This window comes from Procambarus clarkii, chromosome 66, assembly GCF_040958095.1.
Source record: "Procambarus clarkii isolate CNS0578487 chromosome 66, FALCON_Pclarkii_2.0, whole genome shotgun sequence".
NCBI classification, from domain to species: domain Eukaryota; kingdom Metazoa; phylum Arthropoda; class Malacostraca; order Decapoda; family Cambaridae; genus Procambarus; species Procambarus clarkii.
The window spans coordinates 28,197,812-28,225,308 of record NC_091215.1 but is presented as its reverse complement, the minus strand read 5'-3'; the positions used below and the strand labels follow the sequence as shown (position 1 = coordinate 28,225,308).

General features: G+C 50.0%; 1 protein-coding gene across 2 annotated transcripts in view; it reads left to right on the top strand.

Moving 5' to 3' along the window:
- Positions 1-27,497, top strand: part of Myo81F (Myosin 81F) — a 117,936-nt gene that overhangs the window by 21,609 nt on the left and 68,830 nt on the right. For both annotated transcript variants that reach the window (XM_045760230.2, XM_045760229.2), the window contains exon 2: positions 18,602-18,708. In XM_045760230.2, coding sequence (XP_045616186.1) covers positions 18,602-18,708 — 107 coding nt within the window. The remainder of the gene's footprint in view (positions 1-18,601; positions 18,709-27,497) is intronic.

The following is a 27,497-nucleotide window of genomic DNA, read 5'->3' as shown; positions in this document are numbered from 1 at the left end:
CACACACACACACACATACATATTCATCAGGACAGAAGAGATATTTCAAGTCGATTGTCAATCGACTTGACAATGATGGTCAAATGGTCCAATGATGGTCGATGGTCCAAAACGGACCGAAACGTCGTCGTCTCCTCAACTTCTGGTGTGTGGTTTAATCTTCATATCTCGTTACTATAATGTTGACGGGGGAGAGGTCATTCATTATCCTGTCCTTCATTCATTCATTCATCCTGTCATTCGTGTATACAAGCTCACGAAGGTACGGGAGTTGAGGACGGGTCTGAGGGAGGGTAGAAATAGCCTAAGCTACTCTATCCTTTTGAGATGTATTTTTTTCTTGTCTCAATAAACATACTTGACGGGTCTGGCTTTTGTTTTGGATAGCGTTATTAATACTGTTATTACTGTTAATAACTTATAGTTATTAATAATAATATTAATTAAATTATTTTTAATTAAAATAATAGTTAATAAATTATTTATTAATATTAATTAAATTATTTTTAATTAAAATAATAATTGTTAATAAATTATTTATTAATATTAATTAAATTATTAATAATAATTATTATTATTACTGTTATTATTTTCTGTTTAAGAAGCTTTTATACTCTTGTGTGATGTCGTTTATACTACTGTAGTTTGGCTTAGTGTTCAAACACGCTACCTTGAGGTTACCTTGAGGTGCTTCCGGGGCTTAGCGTCCCCGCGGCCCGGTCGTCGACCAGGCCTCCTGGTTGCCGGACTGATGAACCAGGCTGTTGGACGCGGCTGCTCGCAGCCTGACGTACGAGTCACAGCCTGGTTGATCAGGTATCATACGCTGCGTTGCATTCCTTATTTTGCTCGCGACCACTTTTATAATGCACATTACCTAGGCTATTTTCGCTTTATAGTCATATTTGGAAACAATTAAATATACTTAACAATGCTATATATATGCTAATTTGCACTTTCAAAGTGCTATATAGTCGTAATGGCTTCATGCTTTCTCCTAATTACTACTTGCAAAAGTATATGCGTAGCACAAAGCATTGCTTATTAATTATGATCTGGGAACCGGAGTAAAGCAAAGATATCATTGTTGACCAAACCACACACTAGAAAGTGAAGAGACGACGACGTTTCGGTCCTCACAATCAACTGGAGAAATGGTCCAGGACGGACCGAAACGTCGTCGTCCCTTCACCTTCTAGTGTGTGGTCTGGTCAACATACTTCAGCCACGTTATTGTGACTCCTCGTCTGCACAAAGATATCATTATTTATGATGTAGCGGTCAGAGCAATAGAGGTTCTGAGAGAGGGAATAAAGTTGCCGATATGATTACACAGCGAGGCTGGCGAAGGACGTGTGATTTGAGCCCCCGGAGCGTGCGTCGGCGACGGCTATGATGACAAGGTCGCTCTTTGTGTTGGTAGCACGTCTCGTTCTCTTGGGAACGAACCAAGCGGAAGGTGATAGGATAAAAACACTAGTGTGGGAAGGTGCTGTAATCTGTTTGTGTGTGTGTGTGTGTGTGTGTGCGTGTGTGTGTGTGTGTGTGTGTGTGTGTGTGGGAGGGTGGGTGGTTGTGGTGAAGGTCGTCCTTTATGGCCGGAGGTGAGAATGGGAGGCAGGCAGCCCCGGTAACCCGCCTCGCCGCCCGCCATAAGCGCTCCGAGGGACTCCCGCCAACTACCAGACCAGTGTTTGGAGGAGTTCCTTCACTTGCTCCTGCCTCAGCACAGGGTTTCCTTGGAAGATAACACAGTGATACGCCGCACGTCACTTGTTTCTCAGAATTTGAATACAAATATTTAGTAAAGTTATTTGTGTGTTTACGAATCATGTATGGTAGAAAAATGGAGATATATGGCAGAAATATTGAGTATTTTTGTATTAATATACTTATTATCATTTATGCAGCTGCCCTAGACTTATGTGAGAGGTTACATACCTCTTGTACAATTACATAGCTGGTTTAAGGGTCAGTATCGTTGTACCTACAACACCAAGCCTAATTCCCCGTGTGTATTTACTATTTGTGTCTGCAGAATCGAGCTATTAGCTCTTGGACTCCGCCTTTCTGACATGTGGTGTTCCTTAACATCTAGCACCAGTTCCGGCCCTCCTACTCAGGCAGACAACTGTGCACATACAGGAACAATGGCGCTTTACACCATTATAAAGGAATCAAATCAAGATTAAACAATTTTAGTGTAGGTAAAATTTGCCTCGTGTGTAGGCATAATATTCAAAATCCCATTGGATGTAAATATTTAATTTTTAATCGGGGATGTAAATCGTATTTTTTCCTCACTCGGGTGTAAATGTTATATTTGTTATCCCTTCCCACCCACGCTACGCCCCCACCCCCCCACTCCTGCCCTCCTCTCCCCTACGCCCCCTCCTTCCCCCCACTCAGCACCCCCATCCCACCTGACTCATTATAGATCCTTGCTAGAGGTACGCTGAGGGCCTGCGCTGCCTCTTTTAGTAAACACGGTGATACTTTGGTCCAGTTGCTTTAGTTTCATCAAACACTATGTGTGTGTGTACTCACCTAGTTGTTCTTGTGGGGGTTGAGCTTTGGCTCTTTGGTCCCGCCTCTCAACCATCAATCAACTGGTCTACAGGTTCCTGAGCCTACTGGGCTCTATCATATCTACATTTGAAACTGTGTATTGGAGTCAGCCTCCACCACATCACTGCCTAATGCCTAATGCATTTCATCTGTTAACTACTCTGACACTGACAAAATTCTTTCTACTGTTTCTGTGGCTTACTTGGATAGTAAGTTTCCACCTGTGTCCCCTTGTGCGTGTACCGCCCGTGCTGAAGTGTTTGTCTTTGTCCACCCGGGGAGGGAGCCGGTCGACCGAGCGGACAGCACGCTGGACTTGTGATCCTGTGGTCCTGGGTTCGATCCCAGGCGCCGGTGAGAAACAATGGGCAGAGTTTCTTTCACCCTATGCCCCTGTTACCTAGCAGTAAAATAGGTACCTGGGTGTTAGTCAGGTGTCACGGGCTGCTTGCTGGGGGTGGAGGCCTGGTCGAGGACCGGGCCGCGGGGACACTAAAAAGCCCGGAAATCATCTCAAGATAACCTCAAGATAACCCATCCACCTGTCCACCAGCGTACATGGCCGCCCACTTAACACATACCTGACACACTCCTCACCCTCTACCTCACGCTAGGTCCTTCACGCTAAGGCTTGATAAACGATATGGAAGAAAATGTAGAATAGAACCAATGAAGAGCAGAGGTGCCATAGGCACAATCAGAGAACACTGTATAAACATCAGAGGTCCGCGGTTGTTCAACGTCCTCCCAGCAAGCATAAGAAATATTGCCGGAACAACCGTGGACATTTTCAAGAGGAAACTAGATTTATTCCTCCAAGGAGTGCCGGACCAACCGGGCTGTGGTGGGTATGTGGGCCTGCGGGCCGCTCCAAGCAACAGCCTGGTGGACCAAACTCTCACAAGTCAAGCCTGGCCTCGGGCCGGGCTTGGGGAGTAGAAGAACTCCCAGAACCCCATCAACCAGGTATCAACCAGGCTTCCCCCTCGCCCCGTGCCTTCCTGTCATAAGAGCCTCGCCCCGTGCCTCCCTGTCATAGGAGCTTCGCCCCGTGCCTCACCACCACCACCTGCCTCTATCCCTCACCACCTCACCCTTCACCACTACCCCTCGTCGCCTCCTTTATGACCTCCGCTCGCGTCTCACACATATCCTTCCTCCCTTTCTTTCATAGGGAGTATTTTTCTTCTACCATGTCCCCTCCTCCATCTCTCCCTCCCTCCCCTTAAAGGTCGCTCGCCCGTTGGTCTTCCTTCCTGTCCTGCCCCAGCCTCCCAGCTGTCGTCCTCTGTCCCCCCTCTGTCCTCTGTCCTCTCCCCATCACCCTCTACCCACCACACTATTCCGACGCCCCTTCCCGTATCTCCCCATTCCTTGTGGATGACGTTTTCCCATAGTATCTCCCCATTCCCCTCAGCCTCCGAAGACGAGATGGATCTGTAAAGAGGAGTGCCGCAAGGTGCCTGCCTCTGGAACCCGTCCTCTTACCAACCCACCGTAAAAATGGATGTGGTTTAGGGAAACTAAGAACACCGCAGTATTGACGTATCGGCTTCGGTCGGTTAGTTGGAGGTTTGACCGTTGCTTCACTGCTCGCCCCAGGGCAGGCCGGGACGACTGGGTACCGTTGCTTCACTGCTCGCCCCAGGGCAGGCCGGGACGACTGGGGTACCGTTGCTTCACTGCTCGCCCCAGGACAGGCCGGGACGACTGGGTACCGTTGCTTCACTGCTCGCCCCAGGACAGGCCGGGACGACTGGGTACCGTTGCTTCACTGCACGCCCCAGGACAGGCCGGGACGACTGGGTACCGTTGCTTCACTGCTCGCCCCAGGGCAGGCCGGGACGACTGGGGTACCGTTGCTTCACTGCTCGCCCCAGGACAGGCCGGGACGACTGGGTACCGTTGCTTCACTGCTCGCTCCAGGACAGGCCGGGACGACTGGGTACCGTTGCTTCACTGCACGCCCCAGGACAGGCCGGGACGACTGGGTACCGTTGCTTCACTGCTCGCCCCAGGGCAGGCCGGGACGACTGGGGTACCGTTGCTTCACTGCTCGCCCCAGGAGAGGCCGGGACGACTGGGCACCGTTGCTTCACGTCCCGACAACTGGGCGTCCGTTCTTTTGCACTGTACATCCGTTTGTCTGTTTGGACTCCTGTTAGTGTATCCACTTATCAGTATTACTTAACTAGGTGTCGCAGTGGAAGGAGGTTGTGTTATGGGGCATCCCGATGAATGTAAACCCTTCCCGCCCTCTCTCTCTCTCTCTCTCTCTCTCTCTCTCTCTCTCTCTCTCTCTCTCTGGCAAGATTATGTCGGTTTTTGTGTATATTTGTCTAGCTCACTTTACCTACCTTCCCGCTACTGATGAGCTTCTTGTTACGGGCCAAAAATGAATTATTTGGGCTGTCAGGCCATCAGTCACCGACCAGCCCACGAGGATTCTTGGCCCGCGGGCTCTGGCAAGGTCGCTACCGATGACAGACCTTCTTACACACCTCTCCTTACTCGTGTAGTCGATACCTGCGGCCAGATTCAGGAAGCATAGGTTTACGGGCTCACCATAGCCCGTGCTACATGGACACCTCGTTCTGAGTAGCTAAATCTGAAACAACAACCTCCACGAAGCAGTTACGCGAGTATTTACGAACGAGTACATCTTGCCTCAATCTTTGACGGCTTTGGTTACATTTATTAAATAGATTTCAAGCATTAAAAACTTGCCAATCAACTGTTGTTATTGGTGTAAACAGCCTCCTGGTGCTTCGGAGCTCATTAACTGTTTCATAAGTGTAAACAAAGCCGCCAAAGATTGAGAAAAGATGGACAGGTTCGTAAGTGCTTGCGTAACTGCTTCATGAATCTGGCCCCAGGTAGTTAGGTATCTCAAGTAGTTTGTTATCCCAGGTAGTTAGGTATCCCAGGTAATTTGGTATCCTGGTTGATACCTGGTTGATGGGGTTCTGGGAGTTCTTCTACTCCCCAAGCCCGGCCCGAGGCCAGGCTTGACTTGTGAGAGTCAAGAGATAACTTGTGAGATAACTATCCTAGGTAGTTATCCGCGGTAGTTAGATATCCCAGGTAGTTAGGTATTGGCGATAGGTATCCTTGAAAGTTAGATAGTTAAGCATCCTCGGATAGTTTAGTATGGTTGATAATCCAACCTAACCTCTTAAAAAGAACGTCGCTTTTCGCTCGTAGGCGTTACATAAGGCCAAAAATGGTCGTACAAAAAAAAAAAAAATGGAAGCGGCTGGCGAAAGTGACGGACTGTCCCGTTTTCTGTTTTGGGTCCTCTGGCAGGTGAGGAGAGACCACTTTAAAGTGACCGCCCCTTTCTTGACGGTGGGAAATCTTAGGAGGACGGACGAGCTCCAAATTAGGTGTTCCCGGGGGTTACATTTGCCAGATAGTTAAATATCTCTGCAGGCTTCCTTTCCTGTGGAAGGTGGGGGGCGGGGGGGGGAGTGAAGGGACCTATCAGGAGAAAGCGCCCAGCCATTACGACTATATAGCACTTGGAAGGGATCAGGATAAGGATATGGGATGGGACGGGGGGAGGGGGGGGGGAAGGGAATGGTGCCTCAACCACTTGTGGACGGTCGGGGATTGAACGCCGACCTGCATGAAGCGTTACCCAAAGGTTAGATTAATATTTGTGATGATCCAACGCGAACCAACTCGCTGTTGCGGTAGTGGAGTCGTTATTGATCCATCGATTAGTCAAATCACATAGAGAGCGGGAGCAGTTTGAGGGCCACACAGGGGGGGGGGGGGAGTGGGAGACCTCAACAATGACTCACACACTCATAATGCCCTCTGGAGTGTTGCTAATGACTCAAGTGCTCAGCCCCCACAATTATCTCCTCAAATAGGAGATAAAGATCCTCCGATCAATCGTTCGTCAAAGAGGACAAGGGAGCTGTAATTGAGAGTGAGGGTGAGGCGCGGGCGGGGTGAGGCGTGGGGTGAGGCGTGGGGTGAGGCGCTGGGTGAGGCGCGGGGGTGAGGCGCGGGGTGAGGCGCGGGGGTGAGGTGCGGGGGTGAGGCGCTGGGTGAGGCGCGGGCGGGGTGAGGCGCTGGGTGAGGCGCGGGGGTGAGGCGCGGGGGTGAGGCGCGGGGGTGAGGCGTGGGGTGAGGTGCTGGGTGAGGCGCGGGGTGAGGCACCAGGAGTGGCTACAGGCAGCCACTCCTGAGAAAATAATAAAAATGCGATGAAGGATGAGACCAAAAAACAAGGGGAATATCTAAGGAATTCTAACCACTCGACCACCACCACAGGCGCGCTAATAACATCTTGCACAAAACTGTCGAAACATCAATATAACATTTAAGAAACCGTGAAGGGAAATGCGAGCAGTGCTCACGACGTCCGCGGGACCCCGCTGTGGGCGGGGTGGGCGGGGAAATGCGAGCAGTGCTCACGACGTCCGCGGGACCCCGCTGTGGGCGGGGTGGGCGGGGAAATGCGAGCAGTGCTCACGACGTCCGCGGGACCCCGCTGTGGGCGGGGTGGGCGGGGAAATGCGAGCAGTGCTCACGACGTCCGCGGGACCCCGCTGTGGGCGGGGTGGGCGGGGAAATGCGAGCAGTGCTCACGACGTCCGCGGGACCCCGCTGTACGCTGTCCCAGCCTGGAACCCCCCGACTAAACAATTGGTCAATATTAGAAAACATTCTAATATATCTTGTACAAGAATCGAGAAGAATCGACAATGAAGAGAGGCTGAGGGAGCTGGCTCTCACCACAAGTCATGACAGAGGGAATAATGGTGACATGATTACGACATATAAGATCCTCATGGGAACCCACTATAGTAAATTGATATATTCAATAGCTTGCACGAGATAGAACAAGGGGACACGGATGGAAACTCTAGCAATGGAAGAGTCCCAAGTGTGTCAAGAAAGAATGTATGTTTTGCATAATAGTGAGAAATCTTGCGTCAATAGTATAGCCTGATATAAAAACTGGTTTCATATATAGATATAGCAAGAAACAGAAGGGATGGGCGTGCCTGAATTTGACAAGTGACACTGATTTACACAAGTGATAGGCGACATGGCGGGTCTGAGGAGCTAGCGCTCGAACCTGTAAGTAACAGCCCCGCTCCTGTGCCAGGTAAGTCCACTACGGGCTCACCATAGCCCGTGCTACCTGGAACTTTTTGTTCCTAGTAGCGAATCTTAAACAACAACAATAACAACCTGTAAGTAGGTGAGCAGACAGTGTGTGAGAGAGAGAGAGAGAGAGAGAGAGAGAGAGAGAGAGAGAGAGAGAGAGAGAGAGAGAGAGAGAGAGAGAGAGAGAGAGAGAGAGAGAGAGAGAGAGAGAGACACTTGGGACTGCTCCACATGATATCCTATATTATCCTGGCCCGCATCCCGCTCCAAAGCCTGACCTTTCGAAACATTAGTATCATGTTTACATTTACATTTGTCTATTGAGTTAAATTGGCAAGCTTCTTCATCTAGTTTAGTTAATTAAGTTACGATCCTTACACTGAAGATGTTTCGGACATCTCTCAGACTCAAGATAACCTCAAGATAACCACAATAAGGCTCATTTGTTTCTTGTTTACTTCTATGTCTCGTTATTCTGCTGGTCCTGTTTTTAACTTGGTTTCCTCTTTGGCGTTCCCGTCTTCATTACCTTACACTTGTTGGGTTGAACTCTAACAGCAATTTGCCTGCTGACTCCTGGAGACTATCAAGGACTTAATGTATCTCTCTGCTGTCCTCTTGGGCTCACTACACATCTCATTAGGGTTGTCACCCGCAAGTATTCACATGTTCCCAGCGACCATAAGAACTCCCAGCGACCATAAGACATATTGTCGGAACAACCGTTGACATCTTCAAGAGGAAACTAGATCTATTCCTCCAAGGAGTGCCGGACCAACCGGGCTGTGGTGGGTATGTGGGCCTGCGGGCCGCTCCAAGCAACAGCCTGGTGGCCTAAGCTCTCACAAGTCGAGCCTGGCCTCGGGCCGGGCTTGGGGGAGTAGAAGAACTCCCAGAACCCCATCAACCAGGTATCAAGCAGATAACATGTATGACGTCTCTCTCCCTCAGGCAAGTCATCCACACACATTAGGAGTAGCAATGATTCCAGGACCGACCCGCCAAACACACACCGAAATTACGACGTTGGTACAACGTTCGGACTAGTTTAAACACCTCCTAACCAGTTATAACAACCAATATAGCAAGTTGTAACAACGTTCTAATACGTCATAAACACGTTAAGTCAAGATGTAACAACATTATTACAAGTTGTAACATGTGGAAAATAGAGACAGTTTTGGTTTGTGTTTCCAGGGGAGTTTTTTGGGGGACTCCCAGTCTCTCACCATGACCATTTGTTTCCCGGCTTTCAGATACTCTCTTAGCACAGTTGTCTGCGTTGTCTCAGTTATTTCAACTTGTTTCTCCGTCTTGTACAGCAGCCTTTCACGAGGAACGGTATTAAATGATTTCTGGCAGTCTAGGAAGATGCAGCCTACCCCTCCTCCTCTCCTCCAAGTATGAATCACAGGACACCCGCAGCCCGCCTCCTCGTGTGGTCTGGCCCTTGTCAGCTTCTCTCTTATGTGTCTGTGGGTGTGTGGTAGTGTGTGTGTGTGTGTGTGTGTGTGTGTGTGTGTGTGTGTGTGTGTGTGTGTGTGTGTGTGTGTGTGTGTGTGTGTGTGTGTGTGGCGTGGTGTGTATGGGGAGTGTGGTGATGTGTCTATGGGAGTGGTAGTGTGTGGGTGTGTGTGGGTGGTGTAGTGTGTCTGTGGGTGGTGTAGTGTGTCTGTGGGAGTGGTAGTGTGCCTGTGGGTGTGTGTGGGAGTGGTAGAGTAGGGGGGTTGTGGTGATGTGGTAAGGTAGCAGAGTGGTGGTGTGGAGTGGACGATATGGTTGTGTGGTAGAGGGCCAGAGTGGGCATGATTACGTAGCTGTGGTAAGGAGGGTGTGGCTGTGGTAGGGAAGGTGTGGCTGTGGTAGGGAAGGTGTGGCTGTGGTAGGGAAGGTGTGGCTGTGGTAGGGAGGGTGTGGTGGTGTGGTACGAGGAGCCCTCTGGAGGTGACGTCTCCAGCAGCTCGTCACGTGACCCTCAGCGCGACTGATGACCTATAATAACACAACACCTTTAAAGCCATCCAACTTAAAGCTTACCACCGTAATATTATATATAAAGTTAAAAGACTCATTGGAAAGACTAAAGCTGGGCGAGGGAAAATTATCTAATTAAACAACTGTATCCAATTAGCAAAAAATTTGTTAAAAGAAATAAGAAAAGCGAAAATGAATAATGAAATGCTGATAGGAAGAGATGCAGGGAGAGAGAGAGATGGCCGGCCATTGCCAAGAGCCAGGGGCCAGATTCACGAAGCAGTTACGCAAGCACTTACGAAGCTGTACATCGTTCCTCAATCTTTGGCGGCTTTGTTTACAATTATTAAACAGTTAATGAGCTCCGAAGCACCAGGAGGCTGTTTATAACAATAACAACAGTTGATTGGCAAGTTTTCATGCTTGTAAACTGTTTAATAAATGTAACCAAAGCCGTCAATGATTGAGGAAAGGTGTACACGTTCGTAAGTGCTTGCGTAACTGCTTCGTGAATCTGGCCCCTGGTCATCTCTTTATAAAAACACTGCCATTCTAATATGTAGTGAAACAGAAATGACTGGTGTTTTAAATATATATATTTATCTCCGTCTTAACTGGAGAAGTGCTCGGGAAGATGCCGGGACCAAAGAGCCAGAACTCAACCCCCGATGTTGTGTGAGAGAGAGAGAGAGAGAGAGAGAGAGAGAGAGAGAGAGAGAGAGAGAGAGAGAGAGAGAGAGAGAGAGAGAGAGAGAAGGGGGGGGGGGAAGATTTCCTAGTAATTCCATATTATTATCCAGTAGTGAACTGGGATGCAAGTCGTGAACAAGTTGATGTTCATGTACTGAACCTGTGTGTTCCTGGGTGGAGACCAGAGAACCATAACAACAACCACATTTAATGCAACTTTGGTGTAAATAAAACACTTTTTATAGAATAACCTGTTTTTTACAGAACCCAATTTATTTTCCCCCAAATAAGTGTCTCATTTACGTTTTCTGCTCTATGCCAATATTGGCCGCATTTGGATGAAGTTGTAAATGAATTTACAAGTCCTAATAAACGGCTGAACGATACTTATTATTGTACTTATTGCAAGACCTGCCTCCTGTTTGAGACCAACATAGAGAAGCATAAGGCTTCAGATCTAAGACTGACCGTTCGACTCAAGGTGACTAGCACATCCATTGAATCATTTCTTGCCTTACACTATATATACTGTATAATATCGAAGTGATTGGCTGCTAAACGAGCCAACTACAGTTGTATCGCTTTGTTGGTGTAATCACGTAACATGACGCTCGTTTGGAAGGTGAGCCCTGGATAATTGGTCAGAGGGTGATGACTGAAGGCGAGATGAGGGCTGATTAATTGATTATAAATATCTTTCTGCCGCCGTAATTACGAGGTCACAAGGCCTCATATCAACAAATTATAAAGTTATAAGGAGTCTCTTTATGCCACCACGGAGCCGGTCGGCCGAGCGGACAGCACGCGGGACTTGTGATCCTGTGGTCCTGGGTTCGATCCCAGGCGCCGGCGAGAAACATTGGGCAGAGTTTCTTTCACCCTATGCCCCTGTTACCTAGCAGTAAATAGGTACCTGGGTGTTAGTCAGCTGTCACGGGCTGCTTCCTGGGGGTGGAGGCCTGGTCGAAGACCGGGCCGCGGGGACACTAAAGCCCCGAAATCATCTCAAGATAATCTCAAGAAACCACCTTTTGCTTAGATTGACCATTTCTGCTTGAATCCCTAAGAGGGAGTGTCAAGCCGAGGACTCTGTCTGAGTCAGTCTAAGAATTGACAGAGTGTCAAGCTGAGTGGGACTCAGGACCACTGTGCTTTTTACTAGAAAATGGAATACTCTTAGTCTGCCTCCTATTCTAAACCTCTTGGGCTGGACGGTAGACCAACGGTCTCGCTTCATGCAGGTCGGCGTTCAATCCCCGACTGTCCAAGTGGTTAGGCACCATTCCTTCCTCCGTCCCACCCCAAAATCCTTATCCTGACCCCTTCCCAGAGCCATATAGTCGTATTGGCTTAGCGCTTTCCCCCCTGATAGTTTCCTTCCTTTCCTTGCCTAATATTCTTTGGAAAGAAGAGAGGCTCCTGGAGTGCCTTCTGAGTCGCCGTAGCACATTGTGCCCCCATTACACTTAGGTGGAGTACAAGGGGAAGAGTTAGAAGGAGTGCAAGAGACAGTATGACAGGGGGAGGGGCGGGAGCGGTAGTTGGCGCGCGGGTTGTCCAATATGTTGACATGTGATCAGCTGATGTTTGTTGACATGTGATCAGCTGATGTAAACAAACACCATGCTGGGAGTGTTGTGGTGCTCCAGATCATCTGTGTGGTCACGCCGAATGGTATTATTATTATTATTATTATTATTAACATCTTTATTGACAACATTTAATTATAATTTTTGCCTAATCTGAGGATTTCAATTAAGTCGGCTCACTTCAACCCGTAACCAGGCTACCTTACCTTGAGGTTACCTTGAGGTGTTCGCGTGGTCTGGTCCCTAACAAGGTATCCTGCCGCTTGGGCTCTAGGAATGACAAATTTGTCCAGTCTGTGTAGAGGGATGATAAGTGCTTCTTGTATAGGAATCATAAGTACTTGCAAATCACGCTGTTCATGAGTGTGGCCGGAGAGTAGCCGGCGCCTCACATTAATTAAAACAATTGCAGAGATAGCAGTTGAAAAGACAATAGCCAGAGGCGTGTGAGGAACTACTTGTATAGAGTGAGAATGGTCTGGAACCAGGAGGTGGTGGTGGAAGCAGCTACCATTCACAAGCTTCACCAGCAGGTACGGTAGCTGGAGTAAATATACACGTACAATAGCTATGAGGCGGGGCCTAGAGCTAGATCTCGCTCGGCCCTCCCCCTCCCTGTAAGCACAACTAGGTAAGTACCACTGAGCATTAACCACTTAGCGTCAAGGTGTCATATCTCACTGCTTACTGCAGCTCTTGCCAACTTCCTGTGCGCTAACGACAGTTTAACGTCACGTTAATTAACTCCAGTTTGATCTCATTATTTTGACAGTGTACACCGCAGTGTAGAGCAGGAGTAACCTTCCTTGAGTCACCGACCACTTTCACAGTCTGGAGACCGCGGTCTGAGCCCCGCCCTACAAAAATGCACATATAACATCAGGTACACATTGACAGAAAACATAATATAAAATGGTGAATGTTACATTTTTATTTGACTTTCATGGACACCCCCTGACGCCCAACCAGGGAACCCCTTGGGAGGAGTGTGTCCCTGGTTTAGAACCCCCTGACGTGGGTGGTTGCTGTGGTAGCATCAGCGGCTTAGTGGTCGCTAAGTACCTGGTCACCCTGCCCCCTTTCCCCTGCCAGTCCAAACACCCCTTTCTCTTCGCCAAGGCCTGGAGACTTAGAGGGACGGTAGCCGGCCACCTGTGGTGACCTCCACTACCCCCAGTCCCCAAGAATTATCCTTGTCTTTATTCTTCCGACCATACCCGGTCACTGCCCTCTCCCTCCACCCCGTCCCTTCTGCCCCCTCACACAGCTTGTGGGGTGCGAGCACGTGGGTTATTCTGGAACTCTTGGTGGCGGCTGGCGGGGGCTCCTGGAGGCTGGTGGCGGCTGGCGGGGGCTCCTGGAGGCTGATGGCGGCTGGCGGGGGCTCCTGGAGGCTGATGGCGGCTGGCGGGGGCTCCTGGAGGCTGGTGACGGCTGGCGGGGGCTCCTGAAGGCTGGTGGCGGCTGGCGGGGGCTCCTGGAGGCTGGTGGCGGCTGGCGGGGGCTCCTGGAGGCTGATGGCGGCTGGCGGGGGCTCCTGGAGGCTGATGGCGGCTGGCGGGGGCTCCTGAAGGCTGGTGGCGGCTGGCGGGGGCTCCTGGAGGCTGGTGGCGGCTGGCGGGGGCTCCTGGAGGCTGATGGCGGCTGGCGGGGGCTCCTGGAGGCTGGTGGCGGCTGGCGGGGGCTCCTGGAGGCTGGTGGCGGCTGGCGGGGGCTCCTGGAGGCTGGTGGCGGCTGGCGGGGGCTCCTGGAGGCTGATGGCGGCTGGCGGGGGCTCCTGGAGGCTGGTGGCGGCTGGCGGGGGCTCCTGGAGGCTGGTGGCGGCTGGCGGGGGCTCCTGGAGGCTGGTGGCGGCTGGCGGGGGCTCCTGAAGGCTGGTGGCGGCTGGCGGGGAGCTCCTGGAGGCTGGTGGCGGCTGGTGGGGGCTTCTGGAGGCTGGTGGCGGCCGGCGGGGGCTCCTGGAGGCTGGTGGCGGTTGGCGGGGAGCTCCTGGAGGCTGGTGGCGGCTGGCGGGGGCTCCTGGAGGCTGGTGGCGGCTGGCGGGGGCTCCTGGAGGCTGGTGGCGGCTGGCGGGGGCTCCTGGAGGCTGATGGCGGCTGGCGGGGGGCTCCTGGAGGCTACTGGAGGCTGGTGGCGGCTGGCGGGGGCTCCTGGAGGCTACTGGAGGCTGGTGGCGGCTGGCGGGGGCTCCTGGAGGCTAGCGGGGGCTCCTGGAGGCTGGCGGGGGCTCCTGGAGGCTACTGGAGGCTGGTGGCGGCTAGCGGGGGCTCCTGGAGGCTACTGGAGGCTGGTGGCGGCTGGCGGGGGCTCCTGGAGGCTGGTGGCGGCTGGCGGAGGCTCCTGGAGGCTGGTGGCGGCTGGCGGGGGCTCCTAGAGGCTACTGGAGGCTGGTGGCGGCTGGCGGGGGCTCCTGGAGGCTACTGGAGGCTGGTGGCGGCTGGCGGGGGCTCCTGGAGGCTACTGGAGGCTGGTGGCGGCTGGCTGGGGCTCCTGGAGGCTGGCGGGGGCTCCTGGAGGCTACTGGAGGCTGGTGGCGGCTGGCGGGGGCTCCTGGAGGCTGGCGGGGCTGGCATTGTGTAGCCTAGTCTGGTGCCCCCACCCCATGCAGGTGGGGAGCTGGGTTATGCTAATATATGTATGAATGTAAATCCCCAGAGTGAAACTAAGAGGGAACATAACTTTTTTGATATTTCGATTTGTTGAAATTTTCGTCGCTATGGTGGATTTGTTGACGTTTTCGGCTCTGATGAATTTGGTGACGTTTTCGAGGCTATATGGTAGATTTGTTGACGTTTTCGAGGCTATATGGTAGATTTGGTGACGTTTTCGAGGCTATATGGTAGATTTGTTGACGTTTTCGAGGCTATATGGTAGATTTGTTGACGTTTTCGAGGCTATATGCTAGGTTTGTTAACGTTTTCGAGGGGACCGTCGTTCTACCGCCCAACCCAAGTGGTTGAACAATGTAGGACTGAGAAAATAGGAGATGCTTTTTCACCCACGGGGTTCTAAATCCATGGAACAGCCTACCCGCCGAAGTTATAAATGTCAAAACACTGATGAATTTCAAAATCCAGCGGGATAAAATCATGATACGAATTGGGAGGACCTTTGACAAGCCACTGACTTCCTGTCTTCGTCAATGTCATGTCACCAGTTTCGTTAAATTTCATCCTCGCAAACGTGTACGAAACTGCTCGCGGATATGTCAATAAATTCATATTAGTTCTTTGACTAAAGTATTCGCGCTCTTTCTTATTCATTCGCTGTCTCACGGCAGACTCGTGTTATTTCCCGCGAGATTCGCAGATGTATTGCCGGAACAACCGGTGACATCTTCAAGAGAGAACAAGTTTTCTTCAAGGAGTGCCGGACCAACCGGGCTGTGGTGGGTATGTGGGCCTGCGGGCCGCTCCAAGCAACAGCCTGGTGGACCAAACTCTCACAAGTCAAGCCTGGCCTTGGGGAGTTGAACTCCCAGAACCCCCATCAAGCAGCCCATGAACTCGGGCACGGAGAGCCTGCTTCTCACAGCCCTCCTCCACCGTGATGACTTGAGGCTTCTGGCAATAGTTGTGTTATCTTGAGATAGGTTATCTTGAGATGATTTCGGGGCTTTAGTGTCCCCGTGGCCCGGTCCTCGACCAGGCCTCCACCCCCAGGAAGCAGCCCGTGACAGCTGACTAACTCCCAGGTACCTATTTACTGCTAGGTAACAGGGGCATTCAGGGTGAAAGAAACTTTGCCCATTTGTTTCTGCCTCGTGCGGGAATCGAACCCGCGCCACAGAATTACGAGTCCTGCGCGCTATCCACCAGGGTACGAGGCCCCTTGTGTGTGTGTAGTTTGCGTGACGGGTGAGTGACAGGGTGACGGGTGACAGGGTGACGGGACGCCCTGGCGGCTCCAGGTTAATACTAACCCATAAAGTCAGCTGTAAAAAGTGTGTGTGTAACGTGACTGTGGTTCCCATAATTTCCCCCCACGGTCACATGTTGTGAGTACGAGGGAGAGTTACGGGCCAGGGAAAGTTGTGGAGGTGTTGGTAATATAGTGTGACGGGCGGACTGTCCGCCTTGCTCACACGATGTGTGTGAGTGCGTGTTTGCACGCTAATTTATCTGTTGCGAGGCAACGGCGAGTGTTTGGAAGTTTTTCACAAGTATTTCAGAGTAATTTCAAGGCCAGTACCTTCACACCCTCTTGAGCGTCCCTAGTTAAGCTGAAATTAAAAAATAATTGAAAATAAATTTTGTATTTTTTCTTCTTCAAAACAAGTTAAGGGTCCTCTGGTAGGTTAGGAGGGCAGGAAGTTCTCCTAAGATCTCAAAACGTCATTAATTGAAAGTTTCCTCTCCTAACCTAACAGCCTAAACCAGAGGACCCAAAACAGAAAACGGAACAGTACGTCCCTTTCGTGAGCCATTTTCATTTTGAATTACGTCGATTTTTAGCCTGAGAGGTTCCAGGATGTCGGAGACTCGGGGGGGTTGGGGGGGGGGGAAGGATTTAAGCATCTTTCTTCAACTATCACTGCAGTGCGCAAATGATATCAAATCCATTATCCTTAAGCTAGGGGGGCCACTCTCTTATTTTCAGATTAGGTCGAAACATACTAATATGCAGCTCAAAGAATCAGAGTCAATTTCCTGTTTTCTTCCCCTGTTGTTGTGTTGGATGTGTTGCAGCGCGCGGACATGCCAGGCGGGCCGTGGCTGGCCAGCGAGGAGCTGAAGGAGGAAACACTCTAAAATGGAGTGAGCGGCCTTGTATCCGCTGAGGCCGGTTGAGACGCGTCCAGCCCAACCACTGAGGCCGGTTGAGACGCGTCCAGCCCAACCACTGAGGCCGGTTGAGACGCGTCCAGCCCAACCACTGAGGCCGGTTGAGACGCGTCCAGCCCAACCACTGAGGCCGGTTGAGACGCGTCCAGCCCAACCACTGAGGCCGGTTGAGACACGTCCAGCCCAACCACTGAGGCCGGTTGAGACACGTCCAGCCCAACCACTGAGGCCGGTTGAGACACGTCCATCCGTACTGGTGACACGGGGACCTCCCTGGACTTGAGGGGTACTCCTGCCTCACACCATCGCTGCGCACATCATAGCCTTCAGTGCCTGCTGTCTCTGGCTTCAGCTGTTGTGTCAAGCTACGTGCAGCTGAGCGTAACGCATGTATCAAACGTATATCACGTGTATCACGGATGTATCACGTACAGCTGGGTCTATCACGTGCTTCAGTATACATGACGTGTATAAAGTTCGCAACTGTGTCTAGATATTGATACGTGCAATGAAAAAGCGACGTGAGAGGGTCGGGTCATTCCGGAAGCTCCCCTCCTTAATACCCGCCAGACCTCAGCCAGGGACGTCCATGTAACAGCCGTCTATTTTTCCTGCATGCATTTCTCATGCGGTTAGCGTGAGCAAATCTGCGAGGAAACTTCAGAGTGAGAGTTAACCTTGCGACAGTTGCAAGGCGATACCTGGAGGACATCACACTTCCTGATGTCACTATTTCTCAAGGTGGTGTTGGACACACTGTGCCTGGCTCCACTCTCAGGGCGGCTCTCTCTCTCTCCTTGTACGAATTCAACAAGAACCCAACATCACTAAGCGTCTTTGCAGATAAATTGAGCTTCATGATACACTCGGTTTGGCTGGTCCAGGTCCCTTCATGAGCTTTCACAGCTACGTTTATCGGCAGATTGTGCGGTGGCTTTCTCGCGAGCTGCGTTTATTGTTTGGGCTGATTGCTGATAATTGGAAGTGATCATTGTAAGTGTGCGCAGGCCGTTCACCGCTCGGCGTCTTGGATGCCTCTGTGTGTGTGTGTGTGTGAGCCGCAACGAGATGTCTTTGTGAGTGGGTGAATAAGTGAGCCAGTGAGTTGAGTAAGTGGGTGAGTGATGATTGGTGAGGAAGGCTCGTTGGCTGTGGTCACTGGAGAAGGTGGCGTGGCTGGTGGGTTCCTTCCGGGGCCCTGACTCACCCTACAGGTATTGCCTACCTCTCCGGCTCCCTGGAACTCGCCTCCTTCTTATTCAACACCATCGTGTCAGCCTCTGCGGCAGGGCTGTATGCTGGCCTGTCTTCCTCCCCCTTGCTGCGTTCCTCCAGCGGGATCACTGTTTATAGTGATGGTCCAGATTAGGGAAAACTGAGAATTACATTTGACTGGAAATGATATTAATCTCAATCTCTCTCTCTCACACCTCCTTTCTCTGGTATAAACAAGGGTTTCCTTGCTTTCACTGTAGGGATGGGAAGACCATCCTTCATCGAGTTGATGATTACTGGGTTTGGTGTTTTAAATGTTCGTCCTTGTGTTTAGCATGTGGGGGAAGGATGTGGTAGTAGTGGCGGTGGTAGTAGTAGTAGTGGTGGTAGTAGTAATAAGTAAAGTAGTAGTATTGTCAGTAAGAGTAGAAGTAACATCAGCAGATTGAGGATTTCTCCCGTCTCCTGCGGGGTTTGAATATATATAAGAACACTGCTATTTGTCTGCTAAGAGGCGTCTTAGAACCTGCTAAGAGTTTTAGGGCATCGAGCAGATGGTAAAGATCCTTTTTCCTTACGTGGTGTGTATTATAAGAATGTTACAGGGAGCCTTACATAACATGGCGTGTGTACTAACTATACCCAATGTTGCAGGGAGCCGGGCGGAGGACGGAGTGCCAGACATGACAGTCCTGTCGGACATCGACGAGACGGCCATCAACCACAACCTCCGCGTCAGATACCTTCACGACCGCATCTACGTATCCTTTTGTCTGGCCGTCAAGCCGTTCCCCGGAGGCTAGGCTACAACACTTCCCGGAGGCTAGGCTACTGCTGCCTCGCGGCTAAAGTTTTCACCCAACCTTAAGCTTATTAGGCTTTCATTGGCCTTCTGTCTAAGGGCCAATGTACCACCGCTGATGAATAACTTCATCAGCGGTGGTACTAAGTTATTTATTTATGCAAAGTTATTATTAGTTTCATTATTAGACAGTTTGGTGTTGGGTTCAAGATATATCAACCACTGGAGGGTTAGAATAATGGCCTTAACAACCCTCCAGAGATTGACCTTAATAACCCTAATAACCCCTAAGTATATAGCTTAATTCAGGCTTAAAGTAAACTTAGTGTACCGGTATATTTACACCTAGAAGCGAAATACACCTTTCAGTATATGTATTACTGTTTTTTTTCATTAATAGTGGTAGTAGTAATATTAGTATTGTGAGATCAGTGTAATACCACTGTTATTATAAGTAGTAGTAATGATAAGTTTATATTTGTATAGCCATAAATGAGTATGGGGGCCTTATCGTCCATAATCCCAGATTGTGCTGCACAGATATAGTCTTATGGCGCTTTAGGTGACCAAGGAGTGGTATAATAAGCCACTCCCGTTACAGAAAACGTACCAGCTGTTCATTATATAAAGGACCAGGTGTTATTATTATAGAAAATATCATTAGAAGCAACAACGTTCTGTTTCCCTTGTAGAACGCTTATGGTGAGCCGAGAGACGGTGAGTGTGTCAGCCCCACCTGAACACTGGCATGTAAACTGCTTCCTGCCATATTACCTCCAGGGTGAAATGTCTAAGAATATTTCTCATGATATTATGTAAGCTGAGAATATGTCGGCCTTTTTCTTACGGCTTTACAGTATTTCCAGCAAGGAGAGAGTTGCAGTAATATACGACCTCATTGCTCAAGTCTAGAACATTTCCAGGATTGGGAAAATTCTAGTCAGTATTTTCAACAATATTATTTCATGCCAGATGATCTGAAGGTTTTATAATCAAACTCTCGTGAGAAATAACGGAGAGTCATTTTTGTATAACGTAGACGTGGTCTTGAATGACTCGAGGCAAGAATAAAATATTTGCCTTGCGTGGCGTAAATGATTAATGTACGGAGTCATGCACAATGTAGCCTAGTTAGGTAAGTAATCCAATACGTCGCAAAATTTGACTAAAGCGAACATACGCTCTCCAAAGTTCACGTAGCATTCTTCACCTGACATTCTGCATGATACGGGGCACTTTTGTGCCCCAGGTGTAGTCAATGACACTGGAAATTGAATTTAAAAAATATACTTTGTAGAGGCAACATTCTTCGTTATTCCCGAAGGAAGCTTTTGCAAGCGGCGTGACAGCGTCTCTCAACAGTCAGGTGATGAAGGGTATTGTTGCTGTCGGCGGCGGCTCACAAAATTGTGGGGGAAAAGAGCCAGCGTCCCCTTGAATGTTCGTCAATTGACCTCAACACCGACTCGTTTTGCACTCCCAGGTTCCAAGTATTCATCAGTTGATTGCAACATCTACTCGTCTTGCAGTTCAGGGTTCCAATTTCCTCTGTCATGTACTAGGAAAACGATTATGCATAGAGTCAGCAGAGTGCGTGTTTTAACTTGGGCGTTGCGAAGTAAGCTTTTATTTGGATTACAGAGGCTTGAGGCTGTAATCCCTGGAGCCTGTTAGCCTAGTCTCCCCCACTCAGCTGGTCTGAGCTGTGGAGTTTGCAGCTTTGTGAGGCACTCAGGGGAATTATTCCCAGAGTAACTGCCGCGTCCCGAATCATTCAGTAACTGTCATGATCGGAACCATTCCCAGAGTAACTGTTGTGTTCCATAACCTCTCGGTGTGTACACAGCTAGTTGTGCTTGAGGGGGTTGAGAGCTTGAGCTCTTTGGTCCCGCCTCTCAACTGTCAGTCAACCGGTCGCCGTACAGCTTCTTGAGCCTTTTGGACTCTGTCATATCTACATTTGAAAGTGTGTATGGAGTCTGCCTCCACAACATCACTTCCTAACGCATTCCATTTGTTAACTACTCTGATACTAGAAAAACTCTACGACTGTGTGGGTGGAGGGCAGTGTATTTTGTGCAGTTTACAAGCATGGAAACTTGCTAATTAAGTCAGCCTGTCAATTTTGCGAGCCGCTGTGATTTAAAGTACTTCATATTTTTGCCGTTGGGAGAGTTACACGTCAAAAGTATATATGTACTATTCGAGTGGACAGGTTCTGTTACTATATAGAACAGGATAAAATTATGCACAAGACAGTTCGACAAAGTTCGTTTTCCGATTATAAAAATCGTATAGAGTGTATACCGCTTAGCTAGGATGTATTAACCTAGTTTAGGCTATGTTAGGCTCGGTTGGGTTAGGTTAGAGTGGAGGGAAGGTTAGGTACGTTCTAAAACGCTTGGCGAACCGTCTTGCGTACGATGTGATACGTTCAAATACGTTTATTGATACAATAAAGTACATCTCAAAGGGATTGAGTAGCTTAGGCTATTTCTACCCTCCCCCCCTGTGATGTGAAGGGTATCCAACTTTACTGGCAAATTCGAATGGAACCCGTTTGACAATAAGACGGTTGCCGCCAAGAGGTTTGATGAAGTCTTTTAATGAGACCAACTTGATACGTCTCCCAATTACCATCTCCTAAGTTTTTGATCTTCAGTGCTCAACATGGGAGGGACTTGTCATTTCATTTCAGTAGTTAAAGGTGGGTTGTAATGTGGAAGTGAACGCTGCTCGACAGTGCGACGTATCTTAGGAAGATTACTCACCAGTCTTGCATAAGATCCACAATATAACGCGGTGTCTTAAGGAGCACTTTAATCCTATGTGAAGTATTCTCGTGTCAGATCACCGGGATGTATTGGGGCAGCCGAGGATGATCCTCATTGCTTTGTTTTGCATCTTGTCAAGTCTCCACTACACAGATATCTCTATCATGGACTATATACACCGAGTAGTCAAGGCACGAATTTATTGATTCGCCAAGCATACGATATCTTGCTTATTCCGGTAAGAGAAAGAATAGGTTGTTTTGCAGTAGTTACCTAGTGTATTGTTTATGTATCATCCTTACATATCATCCTTACATATCATCCTTACATATCATCCTTACCCAAGTCACTGGTGGAGTTGACATTGACCCTAGCTTAAGGCTTCCAACAGTCCGGTCGTCCATTCCATCAATCAACCAGGAGACCTAGCCAGAAACCGAATCGTGGGAGGGAGTTGCGGGAAAGGGCGGATTTGATTGATTCCCGAAACCATCTCAAGGTATCATAACTCAAGAGGACGGGCTGGCTGGTGTGGTGATCTTAATTAATAACTCTTCCGAGGTTGATTGGCCTTCAACTCCACAATAACAACAGCACCACCAAACGTCAAAATCTATCCTATCCTAAAAGGGGTTAACTCAACTCTCAACTCTCTATCCATAAAGGGGTTGAGAGGGCACGTAACGAACGCTTGCCAAAGCCAGTGGACAGACTGCCGCCATGGCTCCGTCCGCTGGTGTAGACATGGGTGTGGTCTCCAGCGTGGGCCTTGCAAGACGTCAATGTCTTCTCTCCTGTCCCCGGTCACCGTCTATGGTTCATTAGGAACGTAGATGCTGTCTGGTGGAGTGAGGTACCTGGCTATCTGGTGGAGTGAGGTACCTGGCTATCTGGTGGAGTGAGGTACCTGGCTATCTGGTGGAGTGAGGTACCTGGCTATCTGGTGGAGTGAGGTACCTGGCTATCTGGTGGAGTGAGGTACCTGGCTATCTGGTGGGGCTGCTGGCTGTCTGGTGGAGTGAGGTACCTGGCTATCTGGTGGAGTGAGGCACCTGGCTATCTGGTGGAGTGAGGTACCTGGATATCTGGTGGAGTGAGGTACCTGGCTATCTGGTGGAGTGAGGTACCTGGCTATCTGGTGGAGTGAGGTACCTGGCTATCTGGTGAAGAGAGGTACCTGGCTATCTGGTGGGGCTGCTGGCTGTCTGGTGGAGTGAGGTACCTGGCTATCTGGTGAAGAGAGGTACCTGGCTATCTGGTGGAGTGAGGTACCTGGCTATCTAGTGGGGCTGCTGGCTGTCTGGTGAAGAGACGGAGTTCAAAACAAATGCCTTCAGCACTACGGTATCTATAGAGAAAACATCCGATTCAAACCTTCAATCCTCCGGTTCCATCGTGGTGAAGAGACGGAGTTCAAAACAAATGCCTTCAGCACTACGGTACCCAGAGGAAAAAAAACATCCGATTCAAACCTTCAATCCTCCGGTTCCATCGTTCTAGATTAGGAATGGGATTGTCATCTAACCGGTATTAGAGAGTTGAAGTGATTGGCATAGTTGTCAGGTAATTATGAACGAGTTAGACTCCTTAGGTGAAGCATGAATAATAATGTATTATCCAAGGTGAGTAAGAGTGAGTAAGTGAGTGGGTGGGTGGCGAGGGGCCAGCGGCGACCTCCCGCCCGCTGGCCAAAGGGTGAATGAGGAGTGAGCTTTAAAGGGGAGAGATGGGGAGCCGTGGTCGGTGGTACCACCCACCCACCACCTTGCTCCTCCTGCCCCGCCGCCCACGGCTCCTCTATGGTGGTACCTGCTGGGGGGGGGGGGGGTACCTGCTGCTGCTGGGTTGGGGGGTGGTACGTGTTGCTGCTGAGTGGGGGGTGGTACCTGCTGCTGCTGGGTGGGGGGTGGTACCTGCTGCTGCTGGTGAGGGGTGGTACCTGCTGCTGCTGGGTGGGGGGTGGTACCTGCTGCTGCTGGGGGGGGTACCTGCTGCTGCTGGTGAGGGGGGTGGTACCTGCTGCTGGGGGGGTGTGGTACCTCTCCTGGCTCTTAAAGATACCGTGGTCAAGAGGTGGACTGCACTGAAAGAACAAGTTATGGAAGCCACCTCCATCCACAGCTTTAAAGGTTCGACAAAGAATTCAGACGTCAGAATAGTTCAATAACAATGCACGAGGCTAGTAGGCGAAGCACAGAGCCTACTAGCCACGGTTAGGTAAGGACGGGTTCGGTTTGTTGTGTAAGATTAGCTACATGGAACAAAAAGTTCCAAGCAGCACGGGCTATGGTGAGCCCGTAACGGGTTCGGTAAAGCCCTTATCAAGGGAGGGGAAACCTTCGAGTGTGTATACTCACCTACTTCTGGTTGAGCTTCAGCTCTAGGGCGGTGGTTTAGTGCCGGTGAGGCGAGGTGTGCGTGTGTCACACCAGGTGACCGCCTCCACATGCACACACTACACCGTGCTGAGCACCTCACCGCATGCACACTGTGCACCGTACTGAGCACCTCACCGCATGCACACTGTACACCGTACTGAGCACCTATAGTGACCTAACCCGCGTCCTCTCCCCCCCACCTCCCCTCCCCCCCTCACACTACCTCACACTGGGGGGGGGACAATAGTCTCATACTTGTCACCCTTATTAACACGGTCGGAAACTTGGACATGTCTGGCGGGAAGCAGCATCACGAGACATAATAATTATTATACTCTTTATAATATAATGTCTATAAGACATTAATAATATACCAGATGAGTGTGTTGAAGCGTGTGTAGGTGGAGGCGGGGACCCTTAAATATGGGTCGTTACCCCAAGTGTAATTACCTAAGTGTAGTTATGCGATGGGAACTACGCTCCTGGGGCCAGATTCACGAAAGCACTTACGCAAGCACTTACGAACCTGCACATCTTTTCTCAATCTTTGGCGGCTTTGTTTACAATTATTAAACAGTTAATGAGCTCCGAAGTACCAGGAGGCTGTTTATAACAATAACAACAGTTGATTGGCAAGTTTTCATGATTGTAAACTGTTTAATAAATGTAACCAAAGCCGTCAAACATTGAGGAAAGATGTATACGTTCGTAAGTGCTTGCGTAAGTGCTTTCGTGAATCTGGCCTGGTGTCCCGTCTTCCCAGTATACGCAGGCGCATGCGCGCGGCTGAGTACAGGGCCTTCCGGCTGAGTGGACTGCACTCGGGGGTCGTAGTCCTGAGGGCCCGGGTTCGATTCCCACCCAAGGCAGAAACCAATGGGCATAGTTTATTTCACCTGTTGCACTTGTTCACCTAGCAGTAAATAGGTACCTGGGCGTTAGACAGCTGCCACGGGCTGCTTCCTGGGGATGCGAGTACGCGCGCGCGCGTGTTAGAGAGAACTATATGGAGTAGACATAATATAGGGAAAATAGATTGGCTAGAAAGGCGGGGTCCAAGAGCTAATAGCTCGTCTCTGCAGACAGAAATGATTAATACGTTTGTGTTACTAGTTTACAGCCCCTCCCCCCCCCCTCATGTCTCTCACCTCCCTCCCCTCATGTCTCTCACTTCCCCTCCCCCCTCATATCATATCTCTCACCTCCCCCACTCCCCCCCCCCACTGCTACACTTATACACGCATATGTTGAATTATTTATAGGTGCTCTAGGTGCAGTATTGGGGGGAGAGGGGGTGTTAAGGTGTGGGGAATAGGGGTGATGGGTAGGGTTCAGTGGTGGGGGGGGTTATAGATGAGGCTCCCTCTAGGCAAGGCTTGGGGGGGGAGGGGGTGGGGGGGGAACCGAACTGGGGTCTTGTGTTTCTAAGCTAAGTTTTTCTCTTTTGCAAGCTAAGTTTTTCTCTTCTCCAAGCTAAGTTTTTCTCTTTTCTAAGCTAAGTTTTTCTCTTTTCCAAGCTAAGTTTTTCTCTTGCGACGTATGTATATTTTCGTGAATGATATATATGAATACACGAATGCAAGAGAGGGAGGGGGGGGGGGAGGGGTAACGACTGTAGTACCGAGCATTTAAGTTTTCAAAACAAAAGCCAAACGGCTCGTTACCCCAGCCACCAAACCTATTTATGAATCAAAACTCTACACATGACTCACAGCTCATGACGTCGACGGTTCGAATCCCCTCCTCTTTAAAGGCTTCCCCCAATATTCTACAAATGGCAGTAATGGCCACTAGAACCTAAGCTAGATCTAGCTTTACAACAAATGCTAATTAGATTATAATATATTTAGGAAAATACCAGATTTCAATGCGCGAGGCGTTCGTACGAGCGAGTGGTCCTATGTTCACTGTAGAGGGAGTGATCCTATGTTCATAGTAGAGGGATTGGTGCCATGTTCACTGCAGAGGGATTGGTCCCATGTTCACTGTAGAGGGAGTGAGTGGTCCCATGTTCACTGTAGAGGGAGTGGGTGGTCCCATGTTGACTGTAGAGGGAGTGGTCCCATGTTCACTGTAGAGGGAGTGGTCCCATGTTCACTGTAGAGGGAGTGGTCCCATGTACACTGTAGAGTGAGTGGTCCCATGTTCACTGTAGAGGGAGTGGTCCCATGTTCACTGTAGAGGGAGTGGTCCCATGTTCACTGTAGAGTGGTCCCATGTTCACTGTAGAGGGAGTGGTCTGCACCGTCTCCTCGTCTACGGTGCATGGGGGAGTCCCTCACTGTTGTCCAGGGTCAGGCCATTATTTTGTAGGGGAGCTCACTATGAGGCAAGGTGGTATATTCAGACAACAGAAGACCTATTAGTCCCTGAACTGGTCATATGTGACGTTTTTCCTAACTAGAAAGTAGAGACGTTGTGTCTAGAAACTAGTGTCTAACTAGAGACGTACGTACCTAAGTTACCCATCTAATCTATCGACGCCGGTGCATAGAAAACGGCAATATGTTGGTGCTTTAATTTTGTTTGTTTGCCCGTCGTGTTTTTATCGGATTGGGCGATTCTGTAAAATATATTGTGACTTGTTTGTAAGGACGGAATGGTTTCTGTCACCACCATACCTCTTCCACCAGGAGAGTCCGAGTCAGAGGAGGAGTGAAGCAGTGGAAGAAATGAGGAGATGGGAGAGAACAGTGTGAGAGAGAGAGAGAGAGAGAGAGAGAGAGAGAGAGAGAGAGAGAGAGAGAGAGAGAGAGAGAGAGAGAGAGAGAGAGAGAGAGAGAGAGAGAGAGAGGAAGTTCTTAAGGAGACATGACCTGTTGGTAAGAGTTTGGTAGTGAATATGAGTATTGTATTGATCCTTAACTCTTGCTCCCTCTATCTCTCTCTCTCTCTCTCTCTCTCTCTCTCTCTCTCTCTCTCTCTCTCTCTCTCTCTCTCTCTCTCTCTCTCTCTCTCTCTCTCTCTCCTCGTCTATAAATCATACCTTTAATTGTTTATTTTTTGCTCTTTGATTTACTAAGGCATTACAGGTGATTACAGGTTTTGCCTGTATTATAAGTCGCGGGAGTGTTGGTGGTGGCTGTGTGCTTCAGTGTGGGGTCCCTGGGGGGTCCTTTGGGGTCCTTGGGGGGGTCCTTGGGGGGGTCCTTGGGAGTCCTTGGGAGTCCTTGGGAGTCCTTGGGGAGTCCTTGAGATCCTTGGGAGTGAGCGAGGGTTGGCGCGTGGGTGCTGGCGTTCCACCTGACTGGACAGAGGGAAGAAGGTAGGGGAGGTATGGGATGTGAGGGTGGGGGAGGTAGGGAAGGTATGGGTAAGAGGGGTGGGGTAGGGAAGAAGGTGATGACCCGTAGCCACCACACCCGTGTTTGTCCATCCCCCATCCCTTCCCCCCTATCCCCACAGGTCTCCTGCAGCTGTCCCTCCCTCTCTCACTTCCTCTTGGTTTGGGTGGTGGTGAGGGCGCTGCTGAGTGGTGCAGCTGCGTGCTAGGCTGGTCTGCTGCAGCTGTCATGTTGCCTGGTCTGCTGGGGCTGCCATGTTGCCTGGTCTGCTGCAGCTGTCATGTTGTTTGGTCTGCTGCAGCTGTCATGTTG